The 21,149-nt window shown below is 42.1% G+C and overlaps 1 protein-coding gene across 1 annotated transcript in view; it reads right to left on the bottom strand.

Moving 5' to 3' along the window:
• Positions 1 to 21,149, bottom strand: part of oca2 (oculocutaneous albinism II) — a 468,272-nt gene that overhangs the window by 358,681 nt on the left and 88,442 nt on the right. Inside the window, exon 3 of the mRNA XM_048532874.2 lies at positions 18,973 to 19,086. Coding sequence (XP_048388831.2) covers positions 18,973 to 19,086 — 114 coding nt within the window. The remainder of the gene's footprint in view (positions 1 to 18,972; positions 19,087 to 21,149) is intronic.

Raw genomic sequence — 21,149 nt, forward strand, 5'->3', positions numbered from 1 at the left:
CAGAATAGAGATAGACTGGAGAGTTGGGCAGATAAATGGCAGATGGAGTTCAATCCGGGCAAATGCGAGGTGATGCATTTTGGAAGATCAAATTCAAGGGTGAACTATACAGTAAATGGAAAAGTCCCAGAGAAAATTGATGAACAGAGAGATCTGGGTGTTCGGGCCCATTGTTCCCTGAAGGTGACAACGCAGGTCAATAGGGTGGTCAAAAAGGCATATGGAATGCTTTCCTTCATTGGGAGGGGTATTGAGTACAAGAGTTGGCAGGTCATGTTACAGTTGTATAGGACTTTGGTTCGGCCACATTTGGAATACTGTGTACAGTTCTGGTCGCCACGTTACCAAAAGGATGTGGATGCTTTGGAGAGGGTGCAGAGGAGGTTCACCAGGATGTTCCCTGGTATGGAGGGTGCTAGCTATGAAGAAAGGTTGAATAGATTAGGATTATTTTCATTAGAAAGACGGAGATTGAGGGGGGACCTGACTGAGGTCTACAAAATCATGAGGGGTATAGACAGGGTGGATAGCAAGAAGCTTTTTCCCAGAGTGGGGGACTCAATTACTAGGGGTCATGAGTTCAAAGTGACAGGAGGAAAGTTTAAGGCAGATATGCGTGGAAAGTTCTTTACACAGAGGGTGGTGGGTACCTGGAACGCGTTGCCAGTGGAGGTGGTAGACGCAGACACGTTAGCGTCTTTTCAGATATACTTGGACAGGTACATGGATGGGCAGGGAGCAAATGGACACAGACCGTTAGAAAATAGATGACAGGCTAGACAGAGGATCTTGATCGGCGCAGGCTTGGAGGGCCGAAGGGCCTGTTCCCGTGCTGTAGGTTTCTTTGTTTCTTTGTAACATGTTCAGTCTAGTTGACTGTTCATCAACCGGGTGCTGCCTGCCCGGTTGTGATTTCCAGCATTTTTTGTTTTCAGTACAGATTCCAGCATCTGCTGTAATTTGATCCTAAATCTCGGAATAGTTTGATTTACATTTTCAAGATCTTAAGTTATTTCCTGTGGTGGCAGGGCAGGGGAAGTTGAGGTTTTTTGGAAGCATTCAAGAGGGCATTGGACATTTTTTTGAATCGTAATGAAGTGCAGGAATTATGGGGAAAAGACAGGAGATTGATACTCGATTAATAGATCTGAAATGGATAGTATAACTGGCACAGACATGTGGGCTGAATGGCCTCCTTCTGCACAATAATAGTTCTGTCATTCTGTGAAGTCCAACACTAGGGAGCAAAATATAAAAAGCCAGACTTTCCAGGAGCTACTGAAAATGGTCATCAGGAACACAACGGTCAATGTTGGCAATGCTGTGGTCCATTATTTAGTGGCCAGTCTGAGACATCTACCCCTCACTCAGGAGAAATCCCCACTTGTTCCAACCAGTCGGACCAGCTGGTGATTCTACAGCGCCAGTGGTAGCAATAGCCACTGTCGAGACAACAAGCAGTCCGCAGATTCTAAGCCCCACTCACAAGATGCACATTCAGGATGAAAGCAAAATGGGGAGGCCACAAGATCTGGAAAGCTGAGAGGGTGGGATGTTAAGGTATAGAGTTTTATTGGAATGGCTAAGAGGGAGGCAGCCCCCATACAGCACAGACCTTAGGACAGGAGAAAGGTCTGATCAGGAAAAGGGGGCCAATGAGTGAGGCGCCAGTATTTCACTTCCATATTTTTGCAACTAATTCTCAAAATGCCAGGGTGAAATGTCTATATGTCAATGACCATATCGGCACTGCCTTGTGCTCCCATGAGGAGCTCGAACAATTCGTCTACTTCACTAACACCTTCCACCCAAACTTAAGTTCACCTGGACCATCTCTGATACCTCTCTCTCCTTCCTGTGCTTCTCTGTCTCCATCTCTGGCAACCACTTGGAAACCGATATTGGGCAGCACGGTGGCTCAGTGGTTAGCCCTGCTGCTCACAGCACCAGGCACCTGGGTTCGATTCCAGCCTCGAGTGATCGTCTGTGTGGAGTTTGCACATTCTCCCCGTGTCTGTGTGGGTTTCCTCTGGCTGCTCCAGTTTCCTCCCACAGTCCAAAAATGTGCAGGCTAGGTGGATGGGCCATAGCGTCCAGGGATGTGTACGTTAGGTGGGTTATAGGTGGATGGGTCTGGGTGGGATGCTCCAAGAGTCGGTGTGGATTTGTTGGGCCAAAGGCCCTGTTTCCACACTGTAGGGGTTCTATGATTTCAAGCCTACCGACTCCCACAGCTACCTAGAATTCACCTCCTCCCACCCACCTTCCTGCAAATAGGCCAACCCCCATTCCCAATTCCTTCACCTCTGTCACATCTGCTCCTGAGATGAGGTATTCCACTCCCGGACATCCCATATGTCTTCGTTTTCCAAGGACTGCAACATCGCCGCCCCCTCCCCCAACAGTAGTCGAAAACGCCCTTGACCGCATTTCCCGAAACTTATCCCTCACACTCCGTCCCTGCAATAACAACCAAAACAGGATCCCCTTCATCCACACGTACCACCCCACCAACCTCCGAATCCAACGCATCATCTTCCGACACTTCCACCATCTGCAATCTGACCACACTACCCAAAACATTTTTCCCTCCCCACCCTTATCTGGTCTCCAGAGGAACCATTCTCTCCATGATTCCCTCGTCCGTTCCACACACCCCACCAGCCCCATCACCCCAGCACTTTTCCCTGCAACTGCAGGAAGTGCTACACCTCCCCCCTTACCCCGTTCCCAGGCCCCAAGATGACCTTCCACATCAAACAGATGTTCACCTGCACATCTACCAGTATGGTACACTGCATCCGCTGTGGCCTCCTCTACATCGGGGAAACCAACCGGCGGCTTGGGGACCACTTTGTGGGACACCTACGCTCAGTTCGCAACAAACAACTGCACCTCCCAGTTGCAAACCATTTCAACTCCCCTTCCAACTCCTCAGATGACGTCCATCCTGGGCCTCCTGCAGTGCAACAACAATGCCACCCAAAGGCTGCAGGAGCAGCACCTCATATTTTGCTTGGGAACCCTGTAGCCCAATGGTATCAATGTGAATTTCACAAGCTTCGAAATCAGCACTCACCCTACCGTATCCCAAAACCAGGCCAATTTGTCCCTGCCTCCCTAATCTGTTCTTCCACCTACCGGTCCCCTCCTCTCACCTCAAGCCCCACCCCCACTTCCTACCTACCCACCTCATCCTGCCCCCTTGACCTGTCCATCCTCCCTGGACTGACCTATCCCTCCCCAACTCCACAGCTACACTCACCTTTCCTGGCTCCACCCCCACCTCTTTGGCCCGTCTGTCTCCTCTACAGCTATCTTCTCCTTTATCCGTCTTCTATCCTCCTCTGCTTCTCCTTATTTATTTCAAAGCCCCCTTCCCATCCCCCATTTCTGAAGAAGGGTCTAGGCCCGAAACGTCAGCTTTCCTGCTCCTCTGATGCTGCTTGGCCTGCTGTGTTATACCTTGTTATTTGAAATGTCTGTATATTTCTTCTCAGATAGTCATTCAGGATCAAGATCAACTTGCTTCCATTCTGAGATGGCTAGTAAGTCCAAACCACAATCTGCAGCTTCTGCTACCATAGGTGGTGTTTGATGAGGTCAGTGGGTGGGATGTTTCAAGGTTTGTGCCCTCCCTCCCTCCGATACCTTGAATTGTCCTCTTCACATTTCTGATGAAATGTCTCGTTGCCTTCCCAAATTTTACTCTCTGTATTGTCTGACCACAAGCCAGTCAACCCTATGCATGTATCCCTAAATTATTATGGCCCTCCAAATCCAAGATTAAGGTCATGGTTTACCAAGTAGCTTCATAAACTTGGTAATTTGCAGTAGGAACCACAGAGCAATGGAGACACCAGTGGTGACTTCTCAAGATCCTCCCTAGCAGCATCCTCTTCCAAACCAACAAGCTGGGCATCACGGCATCCATTGCTCAAAACCAGCTCCACTGAGTGGGACACTTCAGTTGTACGCCAGGCACCAGACTCCAGTCGGGGGCTCCTTTTAGAACCTAGTCATGGCAGGAGACTTCTAGGAAGTCAACATCCTAGCCTAATCCACTGACGTAGTCATGGCACCACTGTACTATCTGTAGGTTTAAACAGTGTAAAGATGTTGTAGGAAAAACCTTGATCTTAATGCTGTTAGGCACAACTTTGCTGCTTCCAGAGGGGCAGACAACATTGTAGGCCTCAAACTACAAACAATGCACAGGTTTATTCAATATCAATGAGGAATATAGCATTCAAATCTCATCCCCCCCCCCCCCCACCTCCTCCATGTATAGAACAATGTGACAACAGCTTAAAATGACTATAAATGTACTGCCTTGAACAGCAGCAGATTAGAGAAAATGCATGTGACGTCTCAATCATTTGTAGTCATTTTCATTTTGCTGATCTTGCACTTTCACAACAACATAAGTGGGATTTTTTGTGAAGTCAATGTTACTGCAAAATGTCAAGGAATTGAAGAGATTCAATATCAGCCACGATGACTACATCAGGCAAAAACTAGGCTTATTAATTCCTTCAAATAACGCACAAAAATGCAACTGTTCAAATAGTGCTATTTGAAAGACAATATTTTTGTTAGGAAGGAAAAGAGATTGTACAATATCAATATGACTCTAAAGGAAAGGCTGGTCCACAGAATGTACAGAGTTATTGATAAGCTAAAACTTTGCAAGTAATACATAGAACAGTACAGATCCTTCAGCCCACAATGTTGCGCCGAACTTTGACCGGAAATCTAAGATCTATCTAAGCTCCACCCCTACCTTATATTATCACCCATCAGAAATTCATCCTGATCTCTGAAATCCCCCTTGGTCTATGCCATCTGGTTCTAGACTCTCCCAGGAGAATCAACATCTTCTCAGCATTTCTCAGCCTGTCAGGTCCCTTAAAATCCAATATGCTTCAATGAAATCACTCTCTCATTCTTATAAACTCTAGTAAGTATAATCCCAACCTGTTTATCCTTTGCTCACAAGACAATCCCTCCGTACAAGGCATCATCTCAGTGAACTGTCTCTGAACTGTCTCCAAAGAAATAATGCCTTTCCTTAAATGAGGGGACCAAAACTGCTTGCAATACGCTAAATGTGGTCTCTGAGGAACCTTGTATGGTTGCAGTTAGACTCCCCTACTGTTATATTCCAACTACCTTGAAATAAGGGCCAAAATTTCATTAACCTTCCTAATTAACTCCTGAACCTGTGTGCAGCTTTCTGTGCACAAGTACCCCCAAGACTCCTTGTGTTGCAACTTTCTGCAGCTTTCCCTCATCTAAATAAAACCCTGTTCTCGTGTTCTCCCTTCCAAAATGAATAACCTTACAATTTCCTACATTTTATACCATTTGCCAATTACTTACCCTTTTGATACTTCTCTGTATCCCCTTCACGACTTGCCAGTCCACTTATTTTTATGCTGTCTGCAAATTTGGCTCTGGCACATTTACTTCTTTCCTCCAAGTCATTAAACACTCTGTAAACAGAAGTGGCCCCAGCCTGATCCCTGTGGAACCCGACTGGTTACAGTTTCCCGAAACTGAAAATGAGCTCCTTATCCCCATTTGCTGCTTCCGCCCTATTACACAATTCTCTATCCATACCAATAGACTATCTCCAACACCATGGTTCTTGTAACTTTATCTTTTGTAAGGTACCTTGTCAAATGCCTTCTGAAAATCCAAATACAACACATCTACTGGTATCCACTCTATCGACCCTGGTTAGGAATTCCACAAAAATTTCTCACAAATTAGTCAGCCAAGATTTCCCCTTTCCTAAAACCATGCTGATTCTGCTTGATTAGATTGCAATTTTCTAAATGTGCTGGTATTGCTTCTGGAATAATTAATTCCAACATATTTTCCCAACAATAGATTTTAAGCTAATCAGCCTATGTTCATTGCCTCCCTTCCTTTTCGAATAAGGATGTCATATAAGCATTTTTCCACTCCTACAGGACTTCTACAGAATCCAAGGATTTTTTTGGAAGACTACAACCATTTCTCCATTATCTCTGTGCCTATTCATTTTAGCATCCTAATCCACAACTAAAGAGAATTGGATTCCAAGAACGTAGTGACTGAAGGGTGGCATAGTGGCTCAGTGGTCAGCACTGCAGCCTCACAGCACCAGTGACCCGGGTTCAATTCCAGCCTTGGGTAACTGTCTGTGCAGAGTTTGCACATTCTCCCCATGTCTGCGTGGGTTTCCTCCGGGTGCTCCGGTTTCCTCCCACAGTCTAAAGATGTGCAGGCTAGGTGGATCGGCCATGCTAAATTGCCCGTAGTGCTCAGGGGTGTGTGGGTTATAGGGGGATGGGTCTGGGTGGGATGCTCAAACGGGGCGGTGTGGACTTGGGCTGAAGGGCCTGTTTCTGCACTGTAGGGAATCTCATCTTATCTAAAGCCTGGGCCATTCAGGGGGCAGTGGCTGACCAATACTAACAGGGGATTGAGAATTTTCCTCAGTTTGGGGGTCTGACTCCAAGCTGGCTGGCTACAGCCAGTGTACTGTGCACAATAAAATGAAGGGTGACTTGGTGATGGGATACCGGCCTCTGTGTAGCTGTTTCAAATTATATTCAACAAAATTGCTGTTTTAACATATTCCCAGGTATTGTCACTCATTCCTAAAAAAACTAACAGGGGTTTAGAATCTCCTCAGTTCAGGGGTCTGACTCTGAGCTGGATGGACACAGCCAGAGCTCTGTGCACAAGGAAATAAAGGGTAATTTGGTGATGGGATACCAGCCTCTGTGCAGTTATTTCAAAAATACTGGCTCAAATCAGGAAACCTCTCACATTTTTTATAAAGCATCTCAGTTATATTTATAATTTAATAATTTATAATATTTATAATGAATATTTATAATATTTATAATGAATATTAGTGTTAGCTTTCTTCTACAAAATGGTTTGTTACTGACTTGGCTTTACAAATGTTAATGTTCATGTTTAAAATGGTAGAAGGTTAAATCCCCTAAGATCTAACCTATCTTAAACTGAGTAGTCAGAAATCCATGTACAATACTTTAAAAAGCTACATTTGAGTTGAATAAGATCTGTCTTATTTTCAAAGTCATTCGTCATAATCTTTGATTTTCTTTCCCCCAGTTCCTTCTATTTTTCTTTTTCATTTCGATGTTAATTCTCTCAGCATGATATATTGCACCCACAAAGGAACCAATAAGCAAGCAGAAATTTAATTTGCTCAATAGGTAAGCTCATAAAGATACTCTTTCACATTAGTGTAGTTGATTCCGATTTTGTTGCAATTTGTCACAGTAACTCAGTCAGCAATATATCCCCAAATCAAAGCGTTCCCTTGTGTGCAGGCCAACATCATTAAACAAGATACTGCTGGGAAAACTCAGCAGGTTACCTCTGCTTTCTCTCTACAGATGCTGCCAGACCTGCTGGGTTTTTCTAGAAATTTATGTATTTGTTTCTGATTTCCACTAACTACAGTTCTTTGTTTTTTTACACTAAAACAGATTATCTAGTCATCACCTCATCATTGTTTCAGGAACACTGCTATACACAAATTGCCTCCTCTACTTCCTATATTACAATGGTGACGTCAGTTCAAAGGGATTCTCGTGAAGCACTTTGAAGTCTCCTGAGGTTATGAAAATGGCAAGTTACTTAATGTAAGTTCAACTTTTGTTTTATTCATTCACAATATGTGGGCATCATAGGCTAGGACAGCATTTATTACTCAGGAGAAAGTGCTGGTAAGCCGTTTTCTTGAACCACTCACTGTACTCCTTGAGATGTAGACACCTGCAGTGCTATTATGGAGGGAGTTTCAGGGTTTGGTCCAGCGACAGTGAAGTGATACAGTTTGATGGGTAGTCCATCCTGTTTCTTTTGATTTAAACGAGTAGCTTGCTAGGCTAGTTCATATTGCAATTAAGAGTCAACCACACTGCTGTGGGTCTGGAAAATTCCTTCCTTAAAAACTATTAGTGAAACAGATGCGCTTTTATAACAATTAATAAAGGTCAAAACCTAGGTTTACTTTTGAATCCAGATTTCACTGGATGAAATTTCACCACCTGCCAAACTGAAATTCAATTCCAAATCATGAGCCTGGCTCTCTGGGTTACTAGTCCAGCGACATCAAGACTCAAATTCCTAGCTAATCTCCCTAAATAAAGCCACCACCTCAGCACTAGGTCCCTCATTAAAACACTCATTTTAAAACTTTAATTACCCTAATGAATCCCACACCACAGGACTAACCTACCCTGCCCATCAGCAAGACAGTGATTTATCTGATTAGATTTGTTTTTTTTTAAGATTTAGGTTTTATTGTCATGCATACTCAGTAATGGAGTGCAAGAGTATCATGAAAAGTGTACAACGTTGCCACACACAGCACCATAAGTACAAAGTATCAAGGTATGAAATCTTAGTCACAGAAGTAGAAAAATAAAGAAGTGAGTTTCAAATTTCAGCACTCCCGTTTTCTTAGAATAAAAGTAGAAAAATAGAGAAATATTATTCAAATATTGCAGTCCTTTCTTAAGCCATGGGCCTGCAGATGCTCTAAGCTAGGCTTCCCTAAGAATGTTCTCTCTCCCCTGCACTGGACTAAGACCCACCCGTGCTCACCAGATGCCTGTACTGCCGACCACCACTGCTGACCTCCATTGGTCATCCCAGGCTTCACCACCACTCACAAGGGTTCAGCCCTCACCAATTCTCAACATTCCAGCCACCTTAGATAAACTTTCATAGTTTTTGATAAGCAGACAAACTCTGAATCTCTGCCTTTTGAATAAGAGAGTTGCGAAGTCTCATGAGCATCTGTGAGAAAATAAATCTGCTTATTTCTGTCTTATGTCAGTAATCTCTTGTGCTTAAACAGTGACCCCGACCTGTAGATTCTCCCACAAGAGGTGTAAAAGGTGTACCTTTGTTACACCTCACTGGAGTAATGCACTGGAAATCAAACTCTGCTTTTTCCAGAGTTATCACAAAAGTTAAAGATTTATAAAAGTAGGTGAAGTTCCCCAAAATGCCTGATTTTTTTAGACTCAGGTTGGTAGAAAGCATGGGTCAGGTTTCTGTACCAAACAAGAATCACTATTTATCACAAGTAATTAAATTCTAGTAATAGGTAAACAATCATTAACCATCAGCATATCATACTACCGATTGAAACTCTAATATCCTTCTGAACTTTCCCTTACACATACATGCAGAAAGATAGACAGGGAAAATAGATTATCAGGCACAGGGTAAAATGAGAAAGACAGTTCATTAGAGATAATGGGAACTGCAGATGCTGGAGAATTCCAAGATAATAAAATGTGAGGCTGGATGAACACAGCAGGCCAAGCAGCATCTCAGGAGCACAAAAGCTGACGTTTCGGGCCTAGACCCTTCATTAGTCTTAGTTTCCAGATTCTGTTGCTGAGATGATCTTTACAACTCTGCTGCTGGCTAGCACATTGCTTCTTCATCTTTCTCCAGATGCTTCCACATTTTTGTAAGGGACATAAGGTGGCTAGTTCACTTATAAAAGGTCTCTGACTTATCAGCTAAAAATCACAGCTTGCAATAACTGTTGAAGGAATGATAAACTGGTTTTCGTCACAGAATTACAGAATCACAGAGCGGTTAAAGTACAAAGAGAAGCCAATTGGCCCACTTGCCTGTACTGGCTCTTTAAATTAGCACCATTACCTGGTACCAATGCCATGCGTTTTCTTCATATTGTTGCACACTACTTCTATCCAAATAATCATCCAATACCCTCTTGAATGCCTCATTTAAAGCTGCTTCCACCAGATTTTCAGACAATCCATTCCATACTCCGACTACTCACTGAGTGAAAAGGGTTGTTTTCCCATAACCCTTGCTTTTTCTGCACATCACTTTTAATCTATGCCCTCTTGGTTTTGTCATTTTACAAGCAGGAAACTTCTTCTCTCCAAGTTGAACAGTCCCAATGTCTTTACTCTGTGCTCATTACTGAAATTTCTCATGCTAGAAACAAACTTTGGAATCACTTCTGCACTCCTCAGGTTTAAAGTTAGTTTTGACTGCAGAGAGACTGGAAGAGAACTGAATACTTCTTCCTCTAACTTTTTATTTGTTCCAAATTCTTCATTTTTCTGAGAACCAATCACACAGTTGTTGGTAAACAGAAGTCTCTGTCATCAATAACTGGTCATTAGCCCATAGACCAGTCAGCTTGTTGTTACCAACCTTTTTGAATTAGGGTGCAGGGTTATGGGGGGGAAAGCAGAAGATTGGCACCAGCAGGGCTGTATGTTTTTCCAAGAATGTAATTATTTTATTGATAAGGGGGAGGAAATTATGCCACAGAAACTGGTATCTGGTCACCAAATCACCCTTTATTTACAGGTGCATTGTACTTGACACTAGTCTGGCATCCTCAGAGCCAGCTCTCAGGCCGAACTGAACATCTGACGTTCCTTTTTATATCTGTCAGGGTTCCCTGATTGGATCAGGCTCACAGCCCCAGTCAGGGAACTCATTTTATGAGATTCGCCTGGCTAGCAAGCTAGCAGATGTTGTTTACTTGAACTTCCAAAAGACTGACAATAAGGTCCCACAAAAGAAATTAGCATGTAAAATTGAATTGCATGGGACTTGGTGCGATGCACTGACATGGACAGAGAACTGATTAGCAGACAGAAAATGAAAAGTCGAAATAAACAGGTCATTTTCCAAGTGACAGACTGTGACTGAAGGGGTGCTGCAGGAATCAGGTGTTAATGATTTAGATGAGGGAATTAAGTGTAATATCTCCAAGTTTGCAGGTGATGCAAAGGTAGGTGGGAGAGTGAAGAGGATGCAGAAGAGTTCCCATGGGATTTTGATAAGTTGAGCGGAAAATGTATGGTAGGTGAAGTATAATGTGGAGGTTATTTACTTTGGTAGCAAAAACAGGAAAGCAGAATGGCAATAGCTTGGGAAAACAGAAGGTGCAACAAGACCTGAGAGTCCTTATACACTGACTGCTGATGTCTTGAAGAGGTTAAATGGAATGTTGACCTTCCGAAAGAGGATTTGAGTATAGGAGCAAGGATACCTTGCTACAATTGTACAGGGGTTTGCTAAGACCATTTCTACAACACTGTGTGCCATTTTGGTTTTGTTGTCTGAGGAAGGAAGTTCTGGGAGGAGTGCAACAAAAGTTCACCAGATTGGTTCCTGGGGTGTTAGCTCTGACATATGAAGAAAGATTGGATCCATTGGATTGCATTCACTGGGGCTTAGAAGAATGAGGAGGGTCTCTTAGAAACCTATAAAATTCGAACAGGATTAGACAAGGTAAATGCAGCAAGGATGTTCCCAATGAACAGGGAATCCAGAGCCAGGAGTTATAGTCTAAGCTTCTGGTATAGGCCACTTAGGACCAAGATGAAGAGAAATTTCTCCATCAAAAGTTGTGAGTCTTGACATTCTCTGCTACAGAAAGTGGTTAAGGCCAAAACATTGACTGTTTTTAAGGAGTTAAGATTACATATAGATTTTACAGATAAAGAAAGCAAGCAGCATGGGGAGAAAGTGAAAACAGGGTAAACGTGACTAGCATTGGGGGTGGCGCAGTGGCTTAGTGGTTAGTGCTGCTGCCTCACAGTGCCAGGGGCCCAGGTTCAATTCCATCCTTGGGCAACTCTCTGTGTGGAGTTTGCAAATTCTCCCTGTGTTTGCGTAGGTTTCTTCTGGATCTTCCAGCTTCCTCCCACAGTCCAAAGATGTGTGAGGTTAGGTAGATCAGCCATACTGAATTGCTCATTGTATCTAGGGATGCATAAGTTAGGTGAATTAGCCATGGGAAATGCCAGGTTCCAGGGAAAGGGTGGGGGGAAGAGGGGGGTGGTTCTGGGTAGGATGTTCTTCAGAGGGGCAACGTGGACTCGGAGTGCCAAATGGCCTGTTTCCACTCTGTAGGGATTCTATGATTCAGCCGTGATCTTACTGAATAGCAGATCAGCCTCAAAGGGCCAAGTGGCCTACTCCTGCTCCTATTTTCTATGTTAAACTCCCTCGGTTCCAAATCATCTGGAACTCCGATTTCAATTTCTGCTTGTTCAAACAGTTGTTTACATGATGTCTAGCATGGGGTATCAGGTTTCTGGCTTTTCAAAATGCAACCACCCTCACAAACACTTGTAAAAGCAGTTCTTTCTCATTTCAGTTCACACATCCACATCCAACTTCCCAAGGCCTCCTGGGATCTTATCTGTCTCAAACAAATCACCTCTTAATCGTCAAAACTCCAATAGATACAAGCCTATCCTGCCTAATGTTTCCTTGTAAAACCGGCCAATTTAAGGTATAAGTTTAGTAAATCTTACCTGAAACTCTTTACCCTATTCTTTAAATAAGGAGACTAATACTGCACCCAATACTCCTGATGTGCCCTGTATTGCTGATGTGCATCTCCCTTATTTTAGTATTCAGTTCCCCTTGCAGTAAATGATAATATTCTATTAATTTTCCACATTACTTGCTGTACCCATAAATTAACTTGTGCAATTCATGCACAAGGAGAGCCAGATCCCTCTGTTTCTCTGAGTTCTATAGTCTCTCATTTTTTAAAAATTCTTTTTGCCAAAATGGACAATTTTACATTTTCCCATATTATGCTCCATTTGCCAGATCGTTGTCCACCTATTCACCCTATCTGTTGCCCTTTTATAGGCTCCTTATGTCCTCTTCACACCTGCCTTTCCTGCCTGTTTCTGTATTGCTAGCATACTGTCAGACCCTTCATCCAAGTGTTTACATAAATGACAAAAGTTGAGGCCCAAGCACAGATTCCTGCAGCATACCAACCAGAAAAAGAGCCAGTTGTGCCAATGCTCAGCTTCCTGGCAGCCAGCCAATCTTCTATCCTTGCCAATTTGCTGCCCACTACACCACCAACTCTCATTTTCCACTATAACCTTTGATGTGGCATCTTCTCAAATGCCTTCTATAGATGCAGGAAAGCCACCAATTCTCTTTTGCCTCTAGCACACACTACTTTCTCAAAGAACTCCAGCATCCTAAGCACCTCACTAGGCCATAGATCGGCTACAATCAGGCACAAGGTGACTAAATACCTTCCTCCTGATCCTATGCTCCTATAAAGTCTTTAATAAGAAGATTATAATATTCTCCCTAAGACAGGTGTTAAGTTAACCTGCTTTCTGTCTACCCTACGGTTTGAACACATTTGCTATTGTCCAATCTAATCGGACCCATTACAGCACTAAATCCTATCAATAAAACACCCATCAACAATTTTCCTGCTCAATAAGGCTCTCACATCAACTTTCTATTCCTCAGTTGGAGGATGGAATTTCTTTGCAAAGGACAGACATTCCACAAAAACAACATCACATTGTCCTGAACTAAGGTGACAGAAGAAGCCACAACGAGCACAAGGCATCACACTTCACATTGAAGCCAGGAAGGGCCTTCACTAGGGTCTTGCTTAAAACACTTAATCAACTTGTAGAACTGTTTTGCCTTCAGAAGCAGAGTCTGGTTTCCATGGTTGCATCTCAACAATGGGCACGATCTTCTCGACACACCAGGCAGCAGAGAAGTGTAATGAACAGAATGTACTTTTTTCACATTACTGACAATAATTTGACTAGAGCATTCAACATTCTCAGAAAAGCATGATGCTGCAAGATTTGGGAGAAAATCAGCTGCCCACAAAAGCTCCTCAGTGTCATTCCCTTCTTTCATGATAGCATGCCCTGCACAAGTTAAGGAAACCATTTCCAAAAGTCCATAGTAAAGAATGGAGTAAAATAGACTGTTTGGTATTTCCTTCTCCATTGGAGGGATCAATGTGCCAAGTTACATGGATGCATAGGATTGATTCTAACTGTACAGGGCATTAGTGAGACCTTATCTGGAATTGTGCGTATAATTTTGGTCCCCTCACTTAAGGAGGGATATAGTTGCATCAGAGGCAGTTTACGGGAAGTCCATTGGATTGATTCCAGGGTGATGGGTCTGCCGTATGAAAAGAGATTGAGCAGCTCAGGCCTATATTCCCTGGAGTTTCCAAAAACAAGAGGAGATCTAATTGAAGTATATAAGATGCTGAAGGGGGTGGACAAAGAAGACTCAGATAAGATGTTTCCTCGTGTGAGTCAATCTAGAATGAGAGCCCATCATTTTAGGATATGGGGTAGCAGATTTAAAACAGAGATGAGAAGAAATTACTTCTCTCAAAGGGTCATGAATCAATGGAATGCTGTACCTCAGATTGCACTGGGTGTTGGTACATTGAGTAAATTCGAGGAGGAGATAGACAGACTTTTAATTAGTAATAGGTTGAAACATTATGGAAACCAGGAAGGGAAGTGGAGTTAAGGCTGAGGTCAGATCAACTATGATCATTATAAATGATGAAACAAGTTTGAGAGGCAGGTATGCCTACTTCTGCTCTTAATTCTTACATTCTCATGTACATACTTTGCTTAATCTTTACGATTTACAGAAATGATTTAGGACTAACTGTCTAATTAGGGTATTGGTACCAGATGTAGCTTTCAAAGGAAAATGGTGCTGTAAGCTAGGGGGGAGGGGTTGGAGGTTGAGAGGTACATTCGCTGACAATGACTAGTAAAGGTTGGATGGACTAGGTCATTACTACTTTTGATGAATTAATATTCATGATAAAAAAGAATGGACAGAAAGAGGAATGTAAAGTTGTGAAGGTTAGACTAAATAGAAGTCAGAATACTTTGATTTGAGAAGGAAGAAAATGGTAGAGGGAGAAGGGGTCATCAGATGTGATTTATTTTCACATTGCCATGTAAGTATGAAATGGAAAGTATAAACTAGGGCATGCAATCTAAATTGTAATGATGGCACGTGAAGTAATGTTGCAAGAACAGTACTACGATAAGGTGAATAGCCAAGACCTTTTCCCTGAGTAGGGGAGTCCAAAACTAGAGGGCATAGGTTTAAGGTGAGAGGGGAAACATTTAAAAGGGCCTAAGGGGTAAGCTGTTCATGCAGAGGGTGGTGCGTGTATGGATTGAGCTCCAGAAAAAGTGGTGGGGATTGATACAATTACAACATTTAAAAGACATCTGGGTGGGTATATGAATAGGAAGCATTTAGAAGGATATGGGCCAAATGCTGGAAAATGGGACTAGATTAATTTAAGACATGTGGCCAGCATGGCCGAGTCAGACTGAAGGGCCTGTTTCCATGCTGTACAGCTCTATGACTCGGCTAGAAATCTGTTGAATTGTTGAGATGCCTTTTACAGTAATTTGCAGTCACTCTCCCTTGTATGCATGCTTAATCAATAAACTGCTGCTGGGTTTACATTATAGCTGACTTGAGTTGAGTGTTTTTAGGTACTCCAAAACACTGTATGAAGGACAGCATAGTGGCTCAGTGGTTAGCACTGCTGCTTCACAGTGCCAGGGATCTGGGTTCAATTCCACCTTCAGGTGATTGTTTGTGTGGGGTTTGGATATTCTCCCTGTGTCTGCGTGGGTTTCCTCCAGGTGCTACAGTTTCATTCCACAGCCCAAAGATGTGCGGGTTAGGCAAGTTAGCCATGCCATAGTGTGCAGGGATGTTCAGGCTAGCTGGATTAGCCAAAGGAGATGCAGAATTACAGGGATAGGGTAAGGAGGTGGGTCTGGGTGGGCTGCTCTTCAGAAGGTCAGTGTGGACCCTAAGCCGCTTCCCCACTGTAAGGATCTTGTGAATCTAAGTGATAGCTGCAGCCAGAATACAAGGAAAAAACCAAAAGCTCAGCATTAAGCATGGTTGCCAACATCATATCATCACTTTTATATGTCGATTTTCACACCTAAGAAACACTAGCCATTGTCAGGGAGACATAGTGGTAAAGACTATGACAGTCATTGACAGCAGCGAGCCACCAAGGCCAAAATCAAAAGCCCACAATGGCATCCGATAGCCACTCCACATGCAGTACTTGTGGCGGAACCAGTCTCTCACAGACTAGCCTTTTGAGCAATCACAAGTGCTCCATAAGAAGATACCTCAACGCAATAGATTTGCTGCACGTCCATCCTCCTACATAGATGGACGGATGCTGCTGACGACTCCTCTCAGCTAAAGCTAAGGTTATTTCAAAACTTTCATCAACTGCCTTCTTCTTTAACAACTGGCAATAATGGGTTGATTAACTCACTCAGTAGCTTGCAACCTAGTACTGAAGACATCTTGAAACAATATGAGCATGAGTCAAACAACACACACCCAGAATACATTACAGTCAAACCAAGAAATTAATTTCATATAATCATCTTTCATGATGGTTAATCAAAATAATGATACATTACAGTTAGTGTTATTTAATCTTAAGTACGACTAACTATAATTGTATTTGTGTTAACTAAAACTAATATTGCTGTGGAAATGTAATGTCCATGAGACACAATAAAGCCTCATTAGTTTATTTAAACAGAGATTAGTAAAACAAATTAAATAAGATTTTTGTCAAAGAAAGCTTGGAATCTGAAGTCTATTTTAATTCAACAGAACCTCTGGAATAACTCAAAAATGTGCACTCCTATTCAATGTATTCTGAGAAAACACAATTAGAATTATTAGAAGGATGGATTCAAATGTAAAAATGCATTCAATGAGGCATTTTGATCTTCCCTAAGGCTGTTTAGGTCGAGAAGTAGAGCTGCAAGATTTTAATATTACTTGAAATGGTCTAGGAATATTAAATATTTAATGCGACGATAGATAGCAAAGTATGCAATTCTCCAGACTTGGGAATTTCCCTGACCTACTTCCACTTATTAATGTACTTGAGTACAGATTGTGCACCATAGCAGGTGAAATTGCTTTTCTCAATAGTGTAAGCCTTTATCAAAGTGCCCGAGTCAATTTTTACCTCTTTTATTTCAAACTGTAGCACCTCACCAACCTTTATATTAAATTTTAATGACCTGTTTATCATTTCCATAAGTCACTTATTGCTCACAGTATGCATATGAGAGAGAGGGAGAAAGAAACAGACGGAAGAAGAGATACAGAAAAAGAGAGAAACAAGCAGAGGAGAGAAAGAGAGAGTAATGGAGATAGGGAGATCAACTTCAAACTGGAAATTCGAGAGCATCTGTTCCCCCTCGCCCAATGTACGCTGCTCGCAAGCAGTAATGCCTGTAAAATCCCAAAGATTGTCTCCCTGACTTTTTTTTTAACTCTTTCAATTCTCTAACAAACATTTAAGTATCTGCACCTAGGTATCCTGAACCTAAGAAGGTGCCAAAGTGGCAATGTTACAAACTTTTCGCTAAACTCAGTCAGCTGCATGTGACAATAAAGCCAATGCAAGACTAAGGATTAAGTCTGGAACAGCTAACAAGCAATGGTTGGGAAAATCGAAGTGACGTTTTATTTCATTTATTCATTTTTGCAGTGTGAGCACCACTGGTAAGACTATCGTCCTTCCCTAGTTATCCTCATGGAGATTGTGGTGAGGTACCATCTTGAATTACTATAGTCCCTATAGGGGCAATCACAGTGCTGCCAGGGATGGAGTTGCAGGAATTCAGTTGAGAGATGATGGAGGCAGAGCAATCTATTTCCCATCTGCCATATAAGAATGGTAGGGAGACAGGAAGTTGGGGGAGATGAGATTGGGGTAGTTGGGGTGCGCGGGTCGGTGGCAAAGCAAGTAGTTGTGAGCAAGGTATGGACGAAATATGTGGGGAAGGTAATAGCTGCAAAGGAGAAGGGGAAGAAGCCAGTGCCAGCAAAGGGAAAACTGGGGAAGAAGCTGTCAAAGAGAGCCTGTCAACCAAGGAATACCTAGCTAACTGGGAAGCAGAAAATCCTGAAGTTGTAGTGATTAATGCCTTGCAAACTAATTTTTTTTTATGAAATGTGTGTCATTGAAAAGAATACCTTTCAATGCTAACTTATGATTGGTACCTTGAACCAATTTGACAATGGAGGAACTTCCCCAGAACTTACTAAAATATTGAACTTTAAATGCAGCATGTGTTTTTATCATTAAAGGACATGTAGCCAAAAGATAACTATGGATGTACATTTATTGGCAACATGGATACAAACTTGGCTGAAGAATAGGAAATAAAGTAATGGACATTTTCAATCTGGAAGAAGTTCACAGTGGAGTTCCCAGGGAATCAGGGTATTTGCTTTTCCTACATTGCTTAGATGTAGGTGTGCAGGGAGCAGTTATAAATTTTGCGGATGACACAAAATTCCAAAGAATTGTAAACAGAGAGTGAAATAACTCCACAGGGGTCAGTATCCTATTACCAAGTTATCCTTTATTTACATGTGGAGAGTGTTTAGCACTGATCTACGTCTATCAGAGCCAGCTCTTAGCATGAATAGAACCTCTGACACTCCTGTCAGCCAGGTCTCCCTGATTGGGGCTGTACCCTGATTGGGCCAGACTAACAGCCCCAATTAGGGATCTCATTCTAAGAGGTCCACCTGGCTGACCTCCTTACAATCACTAGTGAGGTGGACAATGTAGACATTGACCTGTTGGTGTAATGAGTAGATAGGTGACTAATGAATTTCAATGCAGTGGAATGTGAGGTAAAACATTGGCCTAATAATGTTTTACATGTTCCAACTATCAATCTTAAAAAAGAATCACCAAAAATATCTTTGTTTTCATTGAGGGTACTTAATTTTTCGGGCATCCTTAAAAATCCAAGTACTAACTGCTACAGAGACAACAACGTGTAGAGCTAGATGAAAACAGCAGGCCAAGCAGCATTAGAGGAGCAGGAAGGCTGACATTTCAGGCCTAGACCCTTCTTCAGAACATGTTGTTCAACAAAATAGATGATGCAAACTATAACATTTTTCTTTTTCATGTTTCAGCTCTGTTGCTGCCTTTAACATCCCCTTTGTCTGTCTTTTACATTTAATTTGCAGTCAAGAAGATATATTTCATTTAATTTTGCAACTTACCCATTCCCTTCAGATATACCATTCAATAACGGTGTTTTATCATTGAAATCATTGCCTTGCAACTTGGAGTTGAAGAGTTGGTATTCTAAATTCCTTGTTGCACTGGACTGGAGCCTAAAACAAGAAAGGAATGATAGAATTTAGTTTGAAGATCATTCAGTTATATTGGCTTAAAATTTCTTATCATGGCAAAATCCACCAGACATGCCATAAATTGTGTCATTTTGGTCATCAATCGAACCAATACTAATTCAGTAAAGAGAAAAATAAAACATTGCACTATATTGTGAATATTTTTATGACCACCAATAGAATGTCCTAACCAATGAAGTAGTTTTTAAGTTTAGTGGTTGTTGTTGGAAAGGCAGAGATTTATTTTCAAAAGCAAACTCCCACAAGCAGCAGTGTGGTAATGACGAGATAATTAGTTTGATGATGTTGATTGAAAGCTGCATTGTGGCCAGCAGGCCAAAGACAGTGCTCCTACTTCTCTTCGAAGGTGAACCGTGTAATTTTTTACATATATTTGAGGGGCACACACCCAAAATATGGCATCTCTAATGGTGCAACATTTCACCCAAGAATGATGTGTTCAGATCCTGAAATGCTTCTTGGAACTAGAATGCTTATTCTGACTCAGGAGATGACAACTGAGGCACAACTGACACTCCAACATATATTCCAGGATAATGGGAACCGCAGATGCTGGAGAATAAGAGATAACAAAGCGTGGAGCTGGATGAACACAGCATGCCAAGCAGCATCTTAGAAGCGCAAAAGCTGACGTTTCGGGCCTAGACCCTGCATCAGAAAAACCTGGTTTTCTTGTTAGGTTTGCCACAGCAACAGATCAGAGGCAAGGAGACCAAAGTCCATTCAAACTTGGAATGTTCTCCTTTTTTAATGGATGGTGCCAGTGCAAGAAACTCTGGCTTTAGCTACATTTCTATCTGCCTGTCTGTATGGAGCAATTCTGAACTGAATTCTAAACTACATTGGCACTATCATGGCTTTCCTAAATGAAATTGCTTACTGAGAAACTGAGATTTCCTGCTCGCTTTAAAAGCTAGGGCACAAGGACCTGCTCAGAGCCGTTTGATAGGTGTTGTTGCTGCCCAGACAATCTAGATCAAAATTGAATTACCAGGGATTAAACTAAATTCATCTCAATCTGGTTCTTTTATTTCTGATTTGATCGGGATTAATTTAAAAGTACAGATTACCTTGTAAAATTTCTTTACTTTTTTTATAGAATGTGCAGGCTGGTGGCTCTGGTGGGGTCAAAATGGATTAAATACGGTAAAACATGTTCATTTGAGAAACATTTGAAACAAAAATGCTAAATCCACTTTGATAAACCAAAGGGAATCAAAATTACTCCAAATAGAACAAAACAGCCACACAGTCATTCACAACTAATCTTGCAGAATCTCATAGATTTGCTTTCAATTCACTTGGAAAATATTCACCCTAACACCATAAAAATAGAAGCAGAAGTAGGTCATTCAGCCCTTCAAGCCTGTTCTGCCATCCATTGAGGTCATGCCTTATCTGATAATCCACTTTTCTGATTTTACCCCATAACCCCCTTTCCCTTACTGATTAAAAATCTGTCTCAGTCTTGAATATATTTAGTGATCCAGCCTCAACAGCCTTCTGTGGTAAAGAATTCACAAGCCTCAGAGAAAAAAAAATCCTCCCAATTTCTGCCTTAAATGAATGAGCCCTCATTCTGAGATTACATCTTCTGGTCGTAGATTCTCCCGCAAAGGGAAACAACCTTTCCACATCTACTCTGTCATCTTGTGTATTTCAGTAAGAACTCCTCACATTCTTCTCTATTCTAGTGAGCAGAGATCCAATCTACTCATCCTCTTGTCATAAGACAGTGCCTGCCTATTTCGTATCATCCTACTTAAACTTCACTGAACTCCCTCCAACGTCAGTGTTTCTTTTTTTTAATCCATCATACATAATTATCATTGGAATATTCTTTTCCAATGTTAATTGAAGCAAAACTTACAGTAAGACTACAAACCAAATTTTGTTTTTCTTTATTCATTCACAGGATGAAGGCATCGCTGGCTAGGCAGCGTTTATTGCCCATCCCTAGTAACCTAGGGGGACGTTAAGAGTCAGTCACATTGCTGTGGATCTGGAGTCACATTTAGGCCAGT

This window comes from Stegostoma tigrinum, chromosome 6 (genome assembly GCF_030684315.1).
Source record: "Stegostoma tigrinum isolate sSteTig4 chromosome 6, sSteTig4.hap1, whole genome shotgun sequence".
NCBI classification, from domain to species: Eukaryota; Metazoa; Chordata; class Chondrichthyes; order Orectolobiformes; family Stegostomatidae; genus Stegostoma; species Stegostoma tigrinum.